The 20,580-nt window shown below is 42.5% G+C and overlaps 1 protein-coding gene across 2 annotated transcripts in view; it reads left to right on the top strand.

Moving 5' to 3' along the window:
* The first annotated feature begins 2,431 nt into the window (after positions 1 to 2,431).
* kiaa0319l (KIAA0319-like ortholog) overlaps positions 2,432 to 20,580 on the top strand; it is a 29,587-nt gene continuing 11,438 nt past the window's right edge. The window contains exons 1-5 of one of the 2 annotated variants that reach the window (XM_029735659.1): positions 2,432 to 2,542; positions 2,973 to 3,636; positions 12,008 to 12,180; positions 12,924 to 13,055; positions 16,623 to 16,972. In XM_029735659.1, coding sequence (XP_029591519.1) covers positions 12,944 to 13,055; positions 16,623 to 16,972 — 462 coding nt within the window. In that variant the 5' untranslated portion in view covers positions 2,432 to 2,542; positions 2,973 to 3,636; positions 12,008 to 12,180; positions 12,924 to 12,943. The remainder of the gene's footprint in view (positions 2,543 to 2,972; positions 3,637 to 12,007; positions 12,181 to 12,923; positions 13,056 to 16,622; positions 16,973 to 20,580) is intronic. The other variant, XM_029735658.1, reaches the window with a different exon arrangement.

The raw sequence follows: 20,580 nt of genomic DNA, 5'->3' as shown, positions 1-20,580 counted from the left end.
ACAGTTTTTGACAAATCACAAAGCAAATAAAATGTTATCACCTCACATATCATCACCCCAAATACAATCCTACTGCCTAGCCTAACCGCGCGAAAGCTAAACAACATTGCCAGGATTGGATGAAACCATTTTAGGGGAGTTTGTGAGGGGGTTAATTTAATTTCTTTGGGGGGCGGGGGTTCAAGTCCATGGTTGGGTAAAAATGGGGGAAGGTATCGTGGGGGATATGATACAGGAAATATTACTATGATGGGGATTTATTAATAAATGGGGGGCAAACACAGGAGAAGTTTACAAGTTAAATAAAAATAAAACCCCTGGAAAGGGGGGTCTGAGCTAGCAACCCTGAGGTACCATAGTTACAATCTGATGCTGCGTTCAAAACAACTGGGAACTCTGAAAAAAACCAGCTCTGACTGGGAAAAATTGCTTTGAACGGTCATCCAACTCGGAATTCCAACAAGATAGCTGACTTCATGATTTTACCTATTTTTCTGAGTTCCTAGTTGGCTTAAGTACCATATGTCACTGGTCAGGTTTTCTCCCTTGAGTGTACTACCCGAGGTTGCCACTGGAGAGCACCCTTGGGTTACTTCCAGTATCCAGGTGACCCTGATTCGGTTTATTGGGATCACCTGCTGGATGACTATTTAGGTTCCTCTGTGGACTGGGTCAGTTGCTCAGGTCTCATGGTTTGTTCAGTGTTCACTTGCTTTGCTATGAAGAGCTTAAGTAAATATTCTGGATTTATCCTTACCGCCGTCTGTTGTGTGTCTCTGTGCCTGGGTCCGAGTTCATACTAGCATTAATGTCACACCATAAGTCAGTCGAGTGAGAGGATAAGTTCATTAAAGTTAACTGCACCTCAGATTGCAGGCCAAAAAAATGCTTCACAGAGTTCAGGTAACAGACACATCTCAACATCAACTCTTCAGAGGAGACTGCGTGAATCATGCCTTCATGGTCGAATTGCTCGAATTGGCCAAGAAACAAGAGCAATGGACAATAGACCGATGGAAATCAGTCCTTTGATCCAAATTTTAGATTTTTGGTTGCAACCGCCGGGTCTTTGTGAGACGCAGAGTAGGTGAATGGATGATCTCTGCATGTGTGGTTCCCACCGTGAAGCATGGAGGAGGTGTGCGGGTGCTTTGTTGGTTTCATAGTTTTTACAATGTAGAAAATAGAAAAAATAAAAACCCTTGAATGAGTAGGTGTCAACTTTTGACTGGTACTGTACATACATACAAACATACATACAGTATGCTACAGTAGAAACGACAACACGATATACAGAAAATAAGGCACTTATTATTTGTAAGTGTAACCGATGTGAAATTGCTAGCTAGTTTGCGGGGTACGCTCTAATAGCGTTTCAATCGGTGACGTCACTCACTCTGAGACCTTGAAGCAGTTGTTCCCCTTGCAGAGGGGTAATGATGCTTCGTGGGAGGCATTTGTAGATGTGTGCAGAGGGTCCCTGGGTCGAGCCCAGGTAGGGGCAAGGAGAGGGACGGAAGCTATACTGTTACATAAGGAAAACAACAATGACGGCAATGCAGTCGCCAGCCAGAAAATGGGCCATGGGGAAAAAGTTAGTACAAGGCCTGTTCTGCCAAGAGATGTGCAAATGTCTGCATACTAGATCCGGAAAACACTGAGGAAGTGCTTGGGCTCTCGTCAAAGAGGGAAGTTTGTTTGGTTCAGTTAAGCCTCAAACATAAATTGTCCACAACAGTGAAATGGGCTACTTATTATGTGAATTAATGAGACTGAACACAGCTCAATTCAAACCGTTGTTAGAAAATAAAACTTGTTAGAAAATAATTAGAAATTGACAAGTTTGGTTTGAGGGCAGCGTAGGTTAACTGTCCTGTAGCATAACAATCACATGTTGGAACAGTGAGTGCATTCTCACATCACATGCATTAAAACTAAATGCTGGGGCAACCGTTAGATGTATTCGGAACTCATGTGTGAAAAGATTACGGTAAAGGTTAAAGTTTGTAATAGGCTTAATACAAAAATATCAAAAACAACCTTCTATGGCTAGCGCTCACTGTTGCCCCTATTGGCCGGATTCCACGTCATCTCTGATGTCCTCAGACATGGATGATGGATGTCTAATACTGACTTGCATCGCGGGTGACCTGGCTGCAAAATGAGCAGAGCTGTTCCTCTGGGTGTAGATTTGGAAACTAGAAGTGCTCTTGAGTAGAATGGACCCCCCTTTTATTGAGACACATCGGCTACACAACATTTGTGTAATGTGCAATATGTAAGTCCAATATGAAAAAATATTGGATTTAAGATTATTTGCCACAATAACCAATGTTCTATTATTTTCGCCCTAATTATTCATTTACTAAGGAAGGGTATCTTATTCTGAAGGATTCCAAAAATCCGCGACCCGGAAGTACTTAGTTATTCTTGCCTGTTTGACAGCGGTGTGAGGAAGCGCTGACCTAAATAGTGAACGGCGAGCAACGACGACGTACCCTAGCTCAAAACACAGAAACCGAAACATTTAATACGACGACTGGTGAGTGTATGATTTTCGGCGCTCATACAGTGGCGTGACAGGCACGATAAACTGCATGCATTCGATCAGTGTTTGTGCTGATGATACCAGGTTCCAAAGCAACACCAGTATAAACAGCTGGTGCCTGGACGAGGTGATCATTCCAGGATTATACCGAGATGTATGGCATTTTACACCTGTCATGTTGAATATCAATAACATATGTATTTAAGTATGATTAGAATGGCATAAATCATCGTCAGTGTGTCCACTGCGCAACCTTGCCTACTGATGTCGACTGTGAGGACGGGTTTTAGAGCTGATTTGCTTGTTTAGCCTATGGCTATGTTCAGCTTGTTAAAAAAACAAACTTGGCTACCTTTCTTATGGGCCATAAATCTAGGTTACTCATGCATCTTCATGAGTATTATAATTTGTTTTTCATTTGCAGGGTTTCAAATGGAAATGTCAATTAAATATCTGAATGTGTCTTCATTTGAAACGAGGTAGTGCCAAAGACTGGGGGGCATTCAGTAATCTGAGAAAGTGCTCCTCTGAACTGTCTGTCTACAGCAGCCAACAGAGGATTTACTAGTGTGTTTTTGATTAGCCTTGCTGAGAGAAGAGGAAGAAAACCCCGGGGAAACCTTTCTCGGATCTGAAGTTTACCGTCGCAGATCTGCATTTTTTTTCTCGTTGGAACTTGCTTCTAAAAAACGGTGACGACGGTGGCATTCCAGTGACCACGTCACATGGCAGAGCGAGCGCAGTTGTGCGGGCACCGCGTCACGACTGGTCTCAAGCCACTGCGCTGCCAAAATGCAAACACGCTTATAATTTAGAATAACTGACAACCAAGTTTTTTTTTTTTAATTTGTTGTTTTGTTTAACTTTCACCTGTTTATCTTATATGAAAGGAACTTAAATTAACTGTAAACAAAGCCAATTGGTCTTCTAAACGCAGTAAACAACAGCTTTTGTGACATCCGTCATTGCAGTCGGCTTCTTTATCAGGATAACGTTACAACAGTTGATAAGACCGAGGCGGATGGAAGTGTGGCATGATCTGCGTGCTGGAATGCGGATCGGACTAGGAATTGACCTATATCATGCAGGTTTGTTTGTCATGCTTAGTAAGTGGACGGTTAATATTAAATGACTGAATAGCTCATCAGTTGTCACATACTCTCACTTAGATAATCAGTCAGAAACGGCTGTGAATGTGAGAGAGCCCTATGTCCAATGCCATGGCAATGCACTCTACTCCAACCCGAACAAAATGTTCTCATGCTGATCTGTTTAGTTTTTTCCCTGGACCTCCTGCAAGAACTTTTTGAGGAATTGTGAAGGAAAAAATAGTCTACTGCTATTCTCCATGGGGTAGATTTTCAGCATGTGGCAAGCATTCCGCCTTCTATAATTCTATAGCAGCAGAGTAGATATATAATTCTACACAGCTTTCAGTTGCTGGAATGAATCCATTCTCATAAGGCAAACGTTTTCAGTCCCACCAGGCAAACCTGTGGGACCAACTGCTGCTGCCATGTTATTCTAATATACTTGTTATTGTGTCTCAAGCATAGCTTTGTACTTATTAGGAGAAGGCCACAATAAGAGCTGGAACTCTCTTCCAAAGCAAGAAGACGGGTATGAAAATGCTGTGTTATTTTGGTCAGATAAGCCAGCGCCGTCTTAAAGCGGCAGCTGAACGTTTTGAGGATGCTCGTACTTTTGTGTCAACTACCGCAAAGTCGTTGTCTATCTTAACTTATCTGAAATGCACTTTCCCGTCAGCTCATTTGAAATTCTGTGGACTCCAGAAAGACTGCCTACTGTAGTTGGGCAATTCCACAATAATGGAATTTCGCTGACACTAAGATTTTTCACTTAAAATGTATGCCAAATCAAAACCATTGATTTCAAAGTTTAACAAACCATACAACTCTATGCGCAAGGACAACTTTTATCAATTTACACAGAACATTTTACAAAAACACATTGACTTTGGTAACAGAATTTCAATAAAATCTTCCTATGTTTTTTTTTTATGTGACGACATTAAGTGAAGTGGATTTACACTCGGTAACAGAATTGCGGTAATGGAATTTCATCATGGGTTCCAGATCTGGGCTACACAGAAATGCATAATTATGGGTGTGAATATCATTCTCTTCATGGTGATGTATCCTGAATAGGTATAAATATAAAATATCCTCCTTTGCATATTTGAGTATTATTCTACCACTGGCTATTATTTGAATGATCATAGACGTCTGTTTTTCAAGTTTGGACATCAAAGTAGAGCTCGGTAGAATATAGAGCAGGGGTCTTAAACCTTTTTTTGCCCAGGGACCCCCTCCCAGGCAAACCGGCAACCCAGGGACCCCCATCATACGTTAGAAAAAGAATTTTGAGCAGGTGAATGATGATGGCAAGGAGAAGTAATCAACAATTAAAAATGCATCGATTTGGTAGATCATTTTTCATTATTTTGACCTCCCCACATTAGGATTGGAAGAGGAAGTGTAAACTCTAACATAGCCTATTAGTTAGGTTACTCCAAACACATTTTCACATTTTAAGAACAGCTGTTTTGGTTAGCCATGTGTTGTCAAAAATTCATGTTTAAGTCAAGAAAACGTATCGGCAGCCAGTAGAACTTGCCACACTGGGTGCTTTTTCAAAACCTGTGTCAGATACTCCAGTGAGTGTAATTTGCTCAATATTAGGAGTAAAGTTGACATCATTGTAAATAGGATTCTCCTCTTCTACTGTAGGTATGTTGTGATATCAAACAAATATTTTTTCTATTAATAGTAAACGATTATTTACTTAACCAACAGTAGCATATTTCTGTCTTACTAATGCTGTTTTTTTTATGGTCTCCACTCTAGTTCCCTGCAGCTAATCTGGGCGTATAGTCACTAGAGATGGCTTGAGCTGACAAATGAGTTAGACTGCATTACATAGGCAAGATGTGGTGGGTGTAACCGAGATAGAGATAGCCAGGAGATCAATTCCTCATTGTCTCTAAATAATCCTTGCACCTGGGAAACTAAGCCAGGGAGGGATTAAGACAATACCCACGTGCAGGTAACGACAGGATGAACCCGGAGTTGCTTATGATGCCCCTTGGTCTGCATGAGAGGGGTTGAACCAACCATGACTGAGCATTGTTAGTGTCAGCTATATATAGTACTCTGCATTTGTGTAAAGGTTAGGTTACTCGGTCCAACACTCAAGGATGGGGGGGTCGACCAGCCTCATTATTGCAATAATTAATCGAAATTAAATAAAGATGATTGTTTGAAGAAATTACCAAATCTCTCTCAGTACTGAATTAACGCGACATTGTAATTAAATACCTGTTTATTCCGTTGCTGGTGATATTCCTAAAAACATTATTTTTGCGGACCCACTGCAGTACCTCTGCGAAACCCCCAGGGTGCCGCGGACCCCCGGTTGAATACCCCTGCAGCGGAGTACAGTTTTTGGTAATGGAATTTCAAGGCACAGAGCAATGTTTTTTAAATATACGTTTTGATAGTGGTCTTTACTTCAACATTAATGTGTTTTTGATGTATTTCTAATACCTTTTTTAAAGCGGTAATCAGCAGTTGAAACAATAACAAAGCATTTTCCACGCCCCTGTTTCTGTAAAAAGTTGAGAGGTGGGGCTGGAGAAATGTAACCACTCTCAAATTCATAGACAGAGTTATGGATGCAGAGGTAAGGACTGACCATCCATGTTATCAAAATGATAGTTTTAACCTTGTTTTGAGTCAGTGTTTGTTTACATTTACTTTGTTTACAAACAGCTCGTACCCCTGCACATTGATCTGGTACTCCCTGTATATAGCTTCATTCTTGTGTATTTTATTCCTCTTGTGTTAACATTATTATCTAAGTCTGCGTCATTGGGAAGGGCTCGTAAGATCATAAGCTAGCATTTCACGGTAAAGTCTACACCTGTTTTATTCACTGCATGTGACAAACATATTTCATTTGTAAAACAAGATTATATTTTGGGTTCTGATGGAGTACAGTTGAACGAAGCTCATGAGGCATTTGTGATGTATTCTATAAGAATCAATGGGTACATACAATTTATTTAGAAATCCCAAATTATATGTAGCAACTTTTTCTGGTAGATTAAATCAAAGCCTTTGCATATTCCTAATTTGTAGGATGGAAAACGGTTGAAAAATGTATATATGCCTTAATTTCTCAAAAATATAGACTCTTGGCTTTCATTTGACACCCAGTTTGATATGCTCCTATGAAATTCATATGTTGCTGCTCATATTTTTTTTTACATGGAAATGACCAGTTACAAAAATCTAATCAAATGTTATTGGTCACATACACATGGTTTGCAGATGTTAATGCGAGTGTAGAGAAATGCTTGTGCTTCTACTTCCCGACAGTGCAGTAATATCTAACAAGTGATCTAACAATTCCACAACTACCTAATACACACATCGAAAGGGATGGAATAAGAATATGTACGTGTAAATATATGGATAACCGAGCGGCATAGGCAAGATGCAATAAACTCAGCAAAAAAAGAAACGTCCTCTCACTGTCAACTGCGTTTATTTTAAGCAAACTTAACATGTGTAAATATTTGTAGGAACATAAGATTCAACAACTGAGACATAAACTGAACAAGTTCCACAGACATGTGACTAACAGAAATGGAATAACGTGTCCCTGAACAAATTGGGGGTCAAAATCAAAAGTAACAGTCAGTATCTGGTGTGGCCACCAGCTGCATTAAGTACTGCAGTGCATCTCCTCTTCATGGACTGCACCAGATTTGCCAGTTCTTGCTGTGAGATGTTACCCCACTCTTCCACCAAGGCACCTGCAAGTTACCTGACATTTCTGGGGGCAATGGCCCTAGCTCTCACCCTCCGATCCAACAGGTCCCAGACGTGCTCAATGGGATTGAGATCCGGGCTCTTCGCTGGCCATGGCAGAACACTGACATTCCTGTCTTGCAGGAAATCACACACAAAACGAGTACTATGGCTGCTGGCATTGTCATTCTGGAGGGTCATGTCAGGATGAGCCTGCAGGAAGGGTACCACATGTAACGCACAGCGTTGAGATTGCCTGCAATGACGACAAGCTCAGTCCGATGATGCTCACACACCGCCCCAGACTGTGACGGACCCTCCACCTCCAAATCGATCCCGCTCTAGAGTACAGGCCTCGGTGTAATGCTCATTCCTTCGACGATAAACGCGAATCCGGCCATCACCCCTGGTGAGACAAAACCGCGACTCGTCAGTGAAGAGAAATTTTTGCCAGTCCTGTCTGGCCCAGCGACGGTGGGTTTGTGCCCATAGGCGGCAGTGATGTCTGGTGAGGACCTGCCTTACAACAGGCCTACAAGCCCTCAGTCCAGCCTCTCTCAGCATTATTGAGGACAGTCTGAGCACTGATGGAGGGATTGTGCGTTCCTGGTGTAACTCGGGCAGTTGTTGCCATCCTGTACCCGTCCCGCAGGTGTGATGTTCGGATGTACCAATCCTGTGCAGGTGTTGTTACATGTGGTCTGCCACTGCGAGAACGATCAGCTGTCCGTCCTGTCTCCCTGTTGCGTTGTCTTAAGCATCTCATAGTTACGGCCATTGCAATTTATTGCCCTGGCCACATCTGCAGTCCTCGTGCCTCCTTGCAGCATGCCCAAGGCACGTTCACGCAGATGAACAGGGACCCCCCCTGTCAGAAAGGCCTCTTTAGTGTCCTAAGTTTTCATAACTGTGACCTTATTCATAACTGTGACCACCGCACCCTCTCCGCTATGCAATCTGGTTTCAGAGCTGGTCATGGGTGCACCTCAGCCACGCTCAAGGTCCTAAACGACATCGTAACCGCCATCGATAAGAAACAATACTGTGCTGCCGTATTCATTGACCTGGCCAAAGCTTTTGACTCTGTTAATCACCACATCCTCATCGGCAGACTCAGTAGCCTTGGTTTCTCAAACGATTGCGTCGCCTGGTTCACCAACTACTTCTCTGACAGAGTTCAGCGTGTCAAATCGGAGGGCCTGCTGTCCGGATCTCTGGCAGTCTCTATGGGGGTACCACAGGGTTCAATTCTTGGGCCAACTCTTTTCTCTGTATACATCAATGATGTCGCTCTTGCTGCTGGTGAATCTCTGATCCACCTCTACGCAGACGACACCATTCTGTAAACTTCTGGCCCTTCTTTGGACACTGTGTTAACAACCCTCCAGACGAGCTTCAATGCCATACAACTCTCCTTCCGTGGTCTCCAACTGCTTCTAAATACAAGTAAAACTAAATGCAAGCTCTTCAACCGATCGCTGCCTGCACCTGCCCGCCTGTCCAGCATCACTTCTCTGGACGGTTCTGACTTAGAATTTGTGGACAACTACAAATACCTAGGTGTCTGGTTAGACTGTAAACTCAGACTCACATCAATCATCTCCAATCCAAAGTTAAATCTAGAATTGGCTTCCTATTTCGCAAAACAAAGCATCCTTCACTCATGCTGCCAAACATACCCTCGTAAAACTGACCATCCTACCAATCCTCGACTTCGGCGATGTCATTTACAAAATAGCCTTCAATACCCTACTCAACAAGCTGGATGCAGTCTATCACAGTGCCATCCGTTTTGTCACCAAAGTCCCATATACTACCCACCACTGCGACCTGTACGCTCTCGTTGGCTGGCCTCCGCTTCATAATCGTCGCCAGACACATTGGCTCCAGGTCATCTACAAGACCCTGCTAGGTAAAGTCTCCGCTCACTGGTCACCATAGCAGCACGCGCTCAAGCAGGTATATCTCTCTGGTCACCCCTAAAGCCAACTCCTCCTTTGGTCGTCTCTCCTTCCAGTTCTCTGCTGCCAATGACTGGAACGAACTACAAAAATCTCTGAAACTGGAAACACTTATCTCCCTCACTAGCTTTAAGCACCAGCTATCAGAGCAGCTCCCAGATCACTGCACCTGTACATAGCCCATCTATAATTTAGGCCAAACTACTACCTCTTCCCCTACTGTATTTATTTATTTTATTTTGCTCCTTTGTACCATATTATTTATATTTTAACTTTGAACTTTCTTCAAATTACAAATCTACCATTCCAGTGTTTTACTTGCTATACTTTATTTACTTTGCCACCATGGCCTTTTTTGCCTTTACCTCCCTTATCTCACATCATTTGCTCACATTGTATATAGTCTTATTTTTTTCTACTGTATCATTGATTGTATGTTGTTACTCCATGTGTAACTCTGTTTTTGTATGTTGTCGAACTGCTTTGCTTTATCTTGGCCAGGTCGCAATTGTAAATGAGAACTTGTTCTCAACTTGCCTACCTGGTTAAATAAAGGTGAAATAAAATAAATAAATAAAATAAATTGCCTACCGTCTGTAAACTGTTACAGTGAGGGGAAAAAAGTATTTGATCCCCTGCTGTTTTTGTACGTTTGCCCACTGACAAAGAAAGGATCAGTCTATAATTTTAATGGTAGGTTTATTTGAACAGTGAGAGACAGAATAACAACAAAAAAATTCAGAATAACGCATATCAAAAATGTTATAAATTGATTTGCATTTTAATGAGGGAAATAAGTATTTGACCCCCCTCTCAATCAGAAAGATTTCTGGCTCCCAGGTGTCTTTTATACAGGTAACGAGCAGAGATTAGGAGCACACTCTTAAAGGGAGTGCTCCTAATCTCAGTTTGTTACCTGTATAAAAGACACCTGTCCACAGAAGCAATCAATCAATCAGATTCCAAACTCTCCACCATGGCCAAGACCAAAGAGCTCTCCAAGGATGTCAGGGACAAGATTGTAGACCTACACTTGGCTGGAATGGGCTACAAGACCATCGCCAAGCAGCTTGGTGAGAAGGTGACAACAGTTGGTGCGATTATTCGCAAATGGAAGAAACACAAAATAACTGTCAATCTCCCTCGGCCTGGGGCTCCATGCAAGATCTCACCTCGTGGAGTTGCAATGATCATGAGAACGGTGAGGAATCAGCCCAGAACTACACGGGAGGATCTTGTCAATGATCTCAAGGCAGCTGGGACCATAGTCACCAAGAAAACAATTGGTAACACACTACACCGTGAAGGACTGAAATCCTGCAGTGCCCGCAAGGTCCCCTGCTCAAGAAAGCACATATACATGCCCATCTGAAGTTTGCCAATGAGCATCTGAATGATTCAGAGGACAACTGGGTGAGAGTGTTGTGGTCAGATAAGACCAAAAGTGAGCTCTTTGGCATCAACTCAACTCGCCGTGTTTGGAGGAGGAGGAATGCTGCCTATGACCCCAAGAACACCATCCCCACCGTCAAACATGGAGGTGGAAACATTATGCTTTGGGAGTTTTTTTCTGCTATGGGGACAGGACAACTTCACCGCATCAAAGGGACGATGAACGGGGCCATGTACCATCAAATCTTGGGTGAGAACCTCCTTCCCTCAGCCAGGGCATTGAAAATGGGTCGTGGATGGGTATTCCAGCATGACAATGACCCAAAACATGGCCAAGACAACAAAGGAGTGGCTCAAGAAGAAGCACATTAAGGTCCTGGAGTGGCCTAGCCAGTCTCCAGACCTTAATCCCATAGAAAATCTGTGGAGGGAGCTGAAGGTTCGAGTTGCCAAACGTCAGCCTCGAAACCTTAATGACTTGGAGAAGATCTGCAAAGAGGAGTGGGACAAAATCTCTCCTGAAATGTGTGCAAACCTGGTGGCCAACTACAAGAAACGTCTGACCTTTGATTGCCAACAAGGGTTTTGCCACCAAGTACTAAGTCATGTTTTGCAGAGGGGTCAAATACTTATTTCTCTCATTAAAATGCAAATCATTTTATAACATTTTTGACATGTGTTTTTCTGGATTTTTTTGTTGTTATTCTGTCTCTCACTGTTGAAATAAACCTACCATTAAAATTATAGACTGATCATTTCTTTGTCAGTGGGCAAACGTACAAAATCAGCAGGGGATCAAATACTTTTTTCCCTCACTGTAGTGTTTTAACGACCATTCCACAGGTGCATGTTCATTAATTGTTTATGGTTCATTGAACAAGCATGGGAAACAGTGTTTAAACCCTTTACAATGAAGATCTGTGAAGTTATTTGGATTTTTACAAGGCAGGGTTCTGAAAAGGGATGTTTCTTTTTTGTTTTCAGCTTAAGTACTAATAACCATTATAAAATGCAGTCCACCTCACCCTTTACAATAAACAATGTTCGGAAGAAGAGTGCATGAAAGTGAAAACGTATGCCAGTGGGTGAATAGTTGACATATAGAAATAACACAGACAACACCTGTCACTCAAATATTTAACAATGCTCTTTAATCTCTTAAACAGAATTTCTGTTAAACCGAAGCCTGTTCACTACCTTAGAACAGCCGCTCGTTACTACATTCTAAAACATCTCAGGTGAAACCGCTTTCTCCCCCCTACCTCCGCCAGGTTGCTCTCTAGTCTGCCAGGGCCAGGGGGAGTGTCATGTTGAAGCTGCTCTTCCACAAAGTGCTGGTGTTGACCTGCCTTCACCATTCACCTCACTGTACCTCCCTTCCAACGTAAGCTAACTCCATCTGCTCTCAGTCTCCACCCTCTTCCACCACTTGGCCCGGAGAAAGGTAAATATACTGTACTGTAAAATCGTAGGTGACCTTAGCGCACCCAATTTGTATTTGATCACCTGTTGTACTGTCTGACTCATTCATGTCTGGAAATGATACAATGTGTACAATAGTCTTAGCTAGGATTGACATTAAGGGTTGTCGTATTGCTTGGGATAAGTGAACTGAGCAGTCACACAAGTTGAGCCTGCTCTAAATGTTGCCCCTTTGAGCAGGTGGCGAAAAAATACACGTGAAAACCACCTATCAAGAATTCCAGTAGCTTAAACTTATCTTTCTGGTTCCTCCCCATTGTTTAAGTAAAAGACAGACAATTTATGCCAGCAGAGCCTGCTCTGAGATTCTGTTTACTGAAAACGACCAAAAATAAAGAATTTCAGTACTGATCGTTCTGATTCCTCCGCTATGTTTAGGTGAAAGGCAGGCGATGAATGGCACTTCTGCGTGGAAATGACCAATTTACATTTTCGTGCAAATAATCATAATCTTCGGGGCAGCCCAAAAATACTTCTGACTTGCCCGATGGGCAAAGTGCCGTTCAGGCTTTAAACGTCAATCCCTTCATAGCGCCGCCTTTGTGCTGGTGTTGAATTACATCAAGGTAGTGTAATGTTATAGCCTGGAAATCAAGACCGAAGCATGCTACGCTTTACTATTGTTTCACTGTTGAGAGGAATTCAGTCTGGATTTTCAGGTTAGTAATGTTACACCATCCTGACAACTGTTTCTGTTCTGTCCAGGTCTTTGGTCCTCTTGGAGAATGTCCTATGCATATCAGAACCTGTTCAGCTGGATGCGGTCGTGTCAATCGAGGTTGACTCATCTCCTCTTCCTATTACTGGGCTTCTTGTGCTACTTAGCTCCTCCCACAGGTAAAATGCACCAATACATTCCTCTGGAAATGTTCACGGTGTCATGGTTGTCCAGGATGTAAGAATGAATGAGATATATTCATTGATTTGATTGTTTTGTTGTACTTACCATACACTTTATTGAATCTAAGACATTAAAACATGAATACCATTGTCTAACAATAGATGCTTGCCTTTATTACTTTGGGTGTGTCTTATACCTTGGCATATCTTTACTTTGTGTGCGTCTTTACTTTCTGTGTTTATTAGTAATTGTTTATACTATCTGTTGGTTCTGAGGCGTGCATGCATATTTCGGTGGTGGCTCACTCCGAATGGCTGTTTTTACAGTGTGGATGCCACAAGGCATGGTGAGTTACAATGTAGGCCGGACAATCGGTCCTCTGTGAGTCAGTGAGGGGAATGACTAAACAGAGGCGAAGGGCTCCATTCTCTAAAAGAAAGCAAAGGGGCCCAATCGCTGCAAGCAGTGTTACACAGAGTTTAGGTTACACCCACATCCCATAATATTCAGCTCCGGAGCTATGGCAACAATCGCCATGGGAATGGCTGCGCTGTCAGTGAGTGTCTGAGTTGGTGATGGTTGGTGCCATGTCTTGTCTAGAGACACACTCATCCTGCCTTTGTAGTTTATGTTCTTGAAGTCCTGATGATAGGACGTTTGACCTTGGTGATAATAAAGCTCACCGTTTTGTCAGGGAAAGGTCTCATTTCCCTTTACCGCTGTGACTTGATTGAGCAGTTGAGCTTCATGCATGTCTGGACTGTTACTGTATGTTAAGAGATTGCATTTGCGAGGTACATATGGCTATAGAGAGATGACATAGAAGGCTAAAGCTTGTTACAAGTTGAAAAGGGTAATTGTCAATGACACAACACCCATGCCCTAAATCAGTGGGGCGCAAAACCAGTGTCGGCTGTTTTTCCTCATCTGCCTAGCACATTAATGTCTGATTGCTCTGACTGCACACACCTGGCTTCCCAGAGCTAAGAAAGAAGAAACTAAAATCTAAACATTCAGGGCCCTAATCAATGTTCCCTCTAATTTCTTTTGGTACTCAGCAAATTTCAGGTCTGCTGAGCGCAAACTTTAACATTGTGAAAATTCTGTGCAACTTCCAGCATGCGTTTACTGTGAACACTGAGGCTGTACCCACTTTAAGTTACAGTTTTAACAGTGGCCATGTAGACTACTGTGGCTATTTGATCATAAGAGACCTACCAGTGTTTGCCTACCATCAAAAACAATGGAGAAAATGCATCCCATAATATTTGAACATGGAAATGGCTATTCTATCATTCAGTCTACAGTAGCAGCCAATATATGGTGTTCAATGTAGGCCAACATTCATGAGACTTTTGAAAATAACATCCAGGGTTTGACATTAACCTGTTTATCCACTTGTCCTTCAGACAAGGTGACTGAAAATGTTGATGTGTTTGATGCAAGAAACCCCTTTACAAAATAAAATGCATTATTATTCCTATACCATTTATTATAGAGAATCAGGCAAATTATGCTACCCTCTGCCTATTGGCTACTTAGCTTATTCAAGCCTGTCTCAAAATACAACAATGTCCCTTTAAGATAAAATAAACACTCTTTACCTCACTTGCTTTTAAAAAATGTCTAGAAATGTACATGTTTTGTGATCATGGAGAAAGCAATCATTCCCCTTTTCTGACTACAAATAATCTATAACTGGGCTAATAACTCAACTAGCAAAGGATCTGAACAAAATGTGAACACCTCGGTACATGCAGCTCTCGCTTTGATCTCAAAACAAGCACATCTACTCACGACCGCTCATGCTGTAAACACAGTCCAGTTGAAAGTAAATGGCAGAGATCCATATATGGCAATGGTCTATTTGCATATAGGCCTACTGCATCTCTGATTGTTTATGCCACACCTCTCTGTGTACAGTACGGACTGAGTAGTGTGTGTCAATGCAATAGACTCCTACTCAGATGCGTTATGCCTACAACAAATATCTTGGGTAGTTGGTTTTGTTTTGGTATGTTGCATTGAAAGTGGCTTATATTGCATTGATTCGATCATATTTGCCACAGTAAAGGGAAACATTAGAACAGTGGTCACCAACCTTTTCTGAGTCAAGATCACTGTGTCAACATCCAAGCCGAGATCTACCGTTTAGATTTTTTTACATGACTTAAAAAACGTAAACCTTTGCAACATTAACCAATTAAAAACAGTACTGTAGCAATGAGGTTTGTGAAGTAAGCTATAGGCAAAGTACATTAGTTCTGCATATTGTCTTTGCTTGAATTTCCCTGCCAATGCAATGTTGACCATTTTTGTTTTATTGTATTTCAAAATTTGAGGTAGGCTATATGATCACACCAGTAATAGATCCGTTGTTGTATTACTTGTGAGGCACAGCTGAGTGAGCACACATTTAAATCATTTGCTTTTTATTTGTATTTTACTGGGCTGGTGGTGCTTGCATCTGATGGTCAATCTCATCTGATGGTCAATCTCCACTCTCCCTTTCCTCCACTGACCAAAAAGGACACCGTCTTCCAGCTGATGGGGCGACTCGCGTCTCACCGCATTATTACTGCCTCATGCACAAATTCATGTTACTGGAGAATGGAGAAAGTGAAATATTAAATCGATATTAAAAAAGACCCAAGCCACTAATAAGAAAAACAACAACGCAAGCTTATAGATGCACTTTCCTACTCATTCATTACTGCTTGTTGTAGCGCTGAGTGGAAATAAGAAGAACGTGCATTTTAGGCCTTATAAAAGTGTTGAATGCGAAGTGTTGACAGTGCTTAAGCATGAACTCAGTCATAATAACATCACCTCTGTGCTGTATTCGTTGACAGTCTCTCTCTAGTCATGGTTTTAAACGTTTTGAAATCTCACAGTATCAACTTTGCTGTAGTTTTCTTTTATGTCTGCTACGTTACTGCAGACACGGTCATCTGAGCTAAATGGCCAGCGGTAGACCTATAGTGCACTTGATTTGCTCTCTGGGCCAGCCGGGAAGGTAGAGTTTTTACCTTCAGACACATGAAATGGTTAAAAATGGCAACAGTTCACCTACCCGGCGTGCAGGGCTGGTGAATCAGGTGCACCTACCGCCAACAGCCCGAGACGAATAAAACAAAATAGGAACACAAGGCTTTATCATTGGTTTTTACAGAAATGTTTGACTAGGAATGCCTTGGAGATCGACCGGTTGGTGACCACTGCTCTAGAAAGTGTAGTGAAGTTCAATCTCGTGCTTCTTTCTGTGGGCTGATATTTCTACACAGCAGTCACGGGGCTACTGCTCACAAGCACCCAGCTTAGAGGGAACATTGGCCCCAAGGACCCACAGAAAATACCCATCCTTGTCCCAGATGGCAAAGTCACTGATCACGTCCTCTTTATATCCCATAGGGCGGCGCACAATTGGCCCAGCGTCATCTGGGTTTGGCCGGGGTAGGCTGTCATTGTAAATAAGAATTTGTTCTTAACTGACTTGCCTAGTTTAAATAAAATAAAAATACACACTTTTTATAACAACTCTTTCATCCTCTTTCCCTCTCCAGGTGTATCTGCCGAGATCTGCCGGGTGACAGGGGGAGTGTTGGGGATCCACTGGAGCAGTGTGGTCGGTTTAGGCTGGCGCCCCCTGGCCGTGGGGAGGAACAGCGCCAGCTGCTGGGAATCATGCTGCCTGGAGCCCGCCTGCAGTGCCGTGTGGAGCCTGGGGGGGCGCTGTGTGCTACTGAGCTGCTCCAACAGAGGGCTCTGTCAAGTCACGTCTCTACCCCAGCCCCACATCGAGTCCCTGGGGCTCCTGCAGCAGCTTTCAAAGGGCACCACCACAGCTCGACGGAGAAGGCAGAGGCGGGCACCAACAGGAAAGGGAAGTGGGTCGGACCAACTTTCTAGCACTGTGAGTTAACGGAAAGTTATAGTATTGTAGTTGAGTCACAGATGCCTGTTTACCCTTCCTTCTCGGATCACTGGGACGGAGTAGTTAAAAACAGACTAAATACCCTCCTATAAAGTTATCCATGGATGACAACCATATTTCCCTAACTTATGTGTTAATATAAGCTGTGCAATCTCTTACAGTGCATTCGGAAAGTATTCAGACCCCTTGACTTTCCACATTTTGTTATGTTACAGCCTTATTCTAAAATTGATTAAATATATTTTTTCTCTTCATCAATCTACACACACTACCCCATAATGACAAAGAAAAAAAGATTGAGAAATGTTTGCACATTTATACAAATTAAAAAACTGTCACATATACATACAGTACCAGTCAAGTTTGGACATCAATTAATTCAAGGGTTTTTCTTAATTTTTACTATTTTCTACATTGGAGAATAATAGTGAAGACATTAAAACTATGACATAACACACAGAATCATGTAGTAACCAATAAAGTGATTGATGCAAGATGCTTTTTGAGGCAAACACACTCACACAGTTCTGGGTTGCTCATCTACTGCAGGAAGCAGTCTCCTGACTGACTGAGAAAGCAGTAGAGGTTCTGATCCGGTTTGGCACCACATACCTATGTCAGTCAGGGTTCTCAACTCTGACATACTTAAAAAACAAGTACAGAAACAGTCTCACTGCTGAGCATGACCTCAGGATTGAACTGAACAAAACTGAGTAGACCTGCTTGTTGAAAACTTCAACCAGTCACACACCTCTCATTAGGACTGTGTGTGTTTTCTGGTTTACTTTTTCTGGTTTACTTTTTGAGGCATCTGTGTGATGCCTCAAAAAGAATCTTGCTTCAATCAGTTTATTCCAGTTCAGAATTAAAATGATTTATTGTAGTTTAACAGCAACAGTTATCTAAGAGTTGTTTTTATTTAATACATTTTTTATTATTGTTATCTTTTTTTACCACTTTCTCCCCAATTGCGTGATATCCAAGTGGTAGTTACTGTCTTGTCCCATTGCTGCAACTCCTGTACGGACTCGGGATAGGCGACGGTTGAGAGCCATGCGTCCTCTGAAACAACCTTGCCAAGCGACACTGCTTCTTGACACACAATGCGCGCTTAACCCGGAAGCCAGGCGCACCAATGTGTCGGAGGAAACACTGTACACTTGGCGACCGTGTCAGCGTGCATGTGCCCAGCCCGCAACAGGAGTCGCTAGAGCATGATGGGACAAGGACATCCCGGCCGGCCAAACCCTCCCCTAAACCAGACGACGCTGGGCCAATTGTGCGTCGCCTCATGGGTCTCCCGGGCACGGCCGGCTGCGACACCGCTCGGTATTGAACCAGGATCTGTAGTAACACAGCTAGCGCTGCGATGTAGTGCCTTAGACCGCTGCGCCACTCAGGAGGCTGTAAGAGTGTTTTTAATGAGGAAAAAGAAACATGAATATTATATTTATATGGGTATTTCATTGTTATTTGTCTATATTGCATTTGTTTTAGTTATAAACCCAATGAAATGTACCAATTTTTACATATAGTTGTATGTTTTCATAAGCTTGGGTCCCAGGAAAACACAGAATTTCTCATTTGGGTCCCAGGCTTAAAAAGTTTAAGAACCCCTGTTCTAGAAGGTTCTCCCATCTCCACAGAGGATCTCTGGAGCTCTGTCAGTGAACATCGGGTTCTTGGTCACCCCGCTGACCAAGGCCCTTTTCCCCCGATTGCTCAGTTTGGCCGGGCGGCCAGCTCTAGGAATAGTCTTGGTGGTTCCAAACATATTCCATTTAAGAATGATGGAGGCCACTGTGTTCTTGGGGACCTTCAATGCTGCATACATTTTTTGGTACCCCTCCCCAGATCTGTGCCTCGACACAATCCAGTCTCTGCGTTCTACAGACAATTCCTTGACCTCATTGCTTGTTTTTTGATCTGTGGGACCTTATATAGACAGGTGTGTGTGCCTTTCCAAATCAATTGAATTTACCACAGGTGGACTCCAATCAAGTTGTAGAAACATCAAGGATGATCAACGGAAACAGGATGCACCTGAGCTCAATTTCGAGTCCCATAGCAAACGGTCTGAATACTTATGTAAATAAGGTACACTACCGGTAAAAAGTTTTAGGACACCTACTCATTCAAGGGTTTTTCTTTATTTTCACTATTATGTACATTGTAGAATAAGACATCAAAACTATGAAATAACACATATGGAATCATGTAGTAATCAAAAAGTGTTAAACAAATCAAAATATATTATATATTTGAAATTCTTCAAGTAGCCACCCTTTGCCTTGATGACAGCTTTGCACACGCTTGGCATTCTCTCAACTAGCTTCACCTGGAATGCTTTTCCAAACTCCAACGGGAGTTCCCACGCATGCTGAGCACTGCCTGGCTGCTTTTCCTTCACTCTGCGGTACGACTCATCCCAAACCATCTCAATTTGGTTGAGGTCGGGGGATTGTGGAGGCCAGGTCATCTGATACAGCACTCCATCACTCTCCTTCTTGGTAAAATAGCCCTTACACAGCCTGGAGGTGTGTTGGGTCATTGTCCTGTTGAAAAACAAATGATAGTCACACTAAACCCAAACCAGGTGGGATGACGTGCTGTGGTAGCCATGCTGGTTAAGTGTGCCTTGAATTCTAAATAAATCATAGACCGTGTCACCAGCAAACTACCCCAAGGCCATAACACCTCCTCCTCCATGCTTTACGGTGGGAAATACACATGCGGAGATCATCCGTTCACCCACACCGCGTCTCACAAAAACAGAGGTTGGTACCAAAACATCTCAAATTTGGACATTTCCACCGGTCTAATGTCCATTTGCTCATGTTTCTTGGCCCAAGCAAGTCTCTTCTTCTTATTGGTGTCCTTTAGTAGTGGTTTCTTTGCAGCAATTCGACCATGAAGGCCAGATTCACACTGTGTCCTCAGAACAGTTAATGTTGAGATGTCTGTTACTTGAACTTTGTGAAGCCATTGTTATGGGCTGCAATTTCTGAGGCCGGTAACTGCTGCAGAGGATAAGTTCATTAGAGTTAACTCTGGGTCTTTCATTCCTGTGGCAGTCCTCATGAGAGCCAGTTTCATCATAGCGCTTGATGGTTTATGCAACTGCACTTGAAGAAACTTTCAAAGTTCTTGAAATGTTCTGTATTGACTGACCTTCATGTCTTAAAGGAATGATGGACTTTTGTTTCTCTTTGCTTATTTCAGGTGTTCTTGCCATATTATGGACTTGGTCTTTTACCAAATAGGGCTATTTCCTGTATACCACCCCTACCTTGTCACAACACAACTGATTGGCTCAAACGCATTAAAAAGGAAAGAAATTCCACAAATTAACTTTTAAGAAGACACACCTGTTAATTGAAAAGCATTCCAGGTGACTACCTCCATAAAGCTGGTTTAGAGAATGCCAAGAGTGTGCAAAGCTGTCATCAAGGCAAAGGGTGGCAATTTGAAGAACTAGTTTAACCCTTTTTTGATTACTACATGATTCCACATGTGCTCATTCATAGTTTTGATGTCTTCACTACTCTTCTACAATGTTGAAAATAGTCAAAATAAAGAAAAACCCT

Source organism: Salmo trutta, chromosome 36 (assembly GCF_901001165.1).
Source record: "Salmo trutta chromosome 36, fSalTru1.1, whole genome shotgun sequence".
NCBI lineage: Eukaryota > Metazoa > Chordata > Actinopteri > Salmoniformes > Salmonidae > Salmo > Salmo trutta.
The sequence above is the reverse complement of the archived record's forward strand: the minus strand, read 5'-3'. Positions and strand labels throughout refer to the sequence as shown.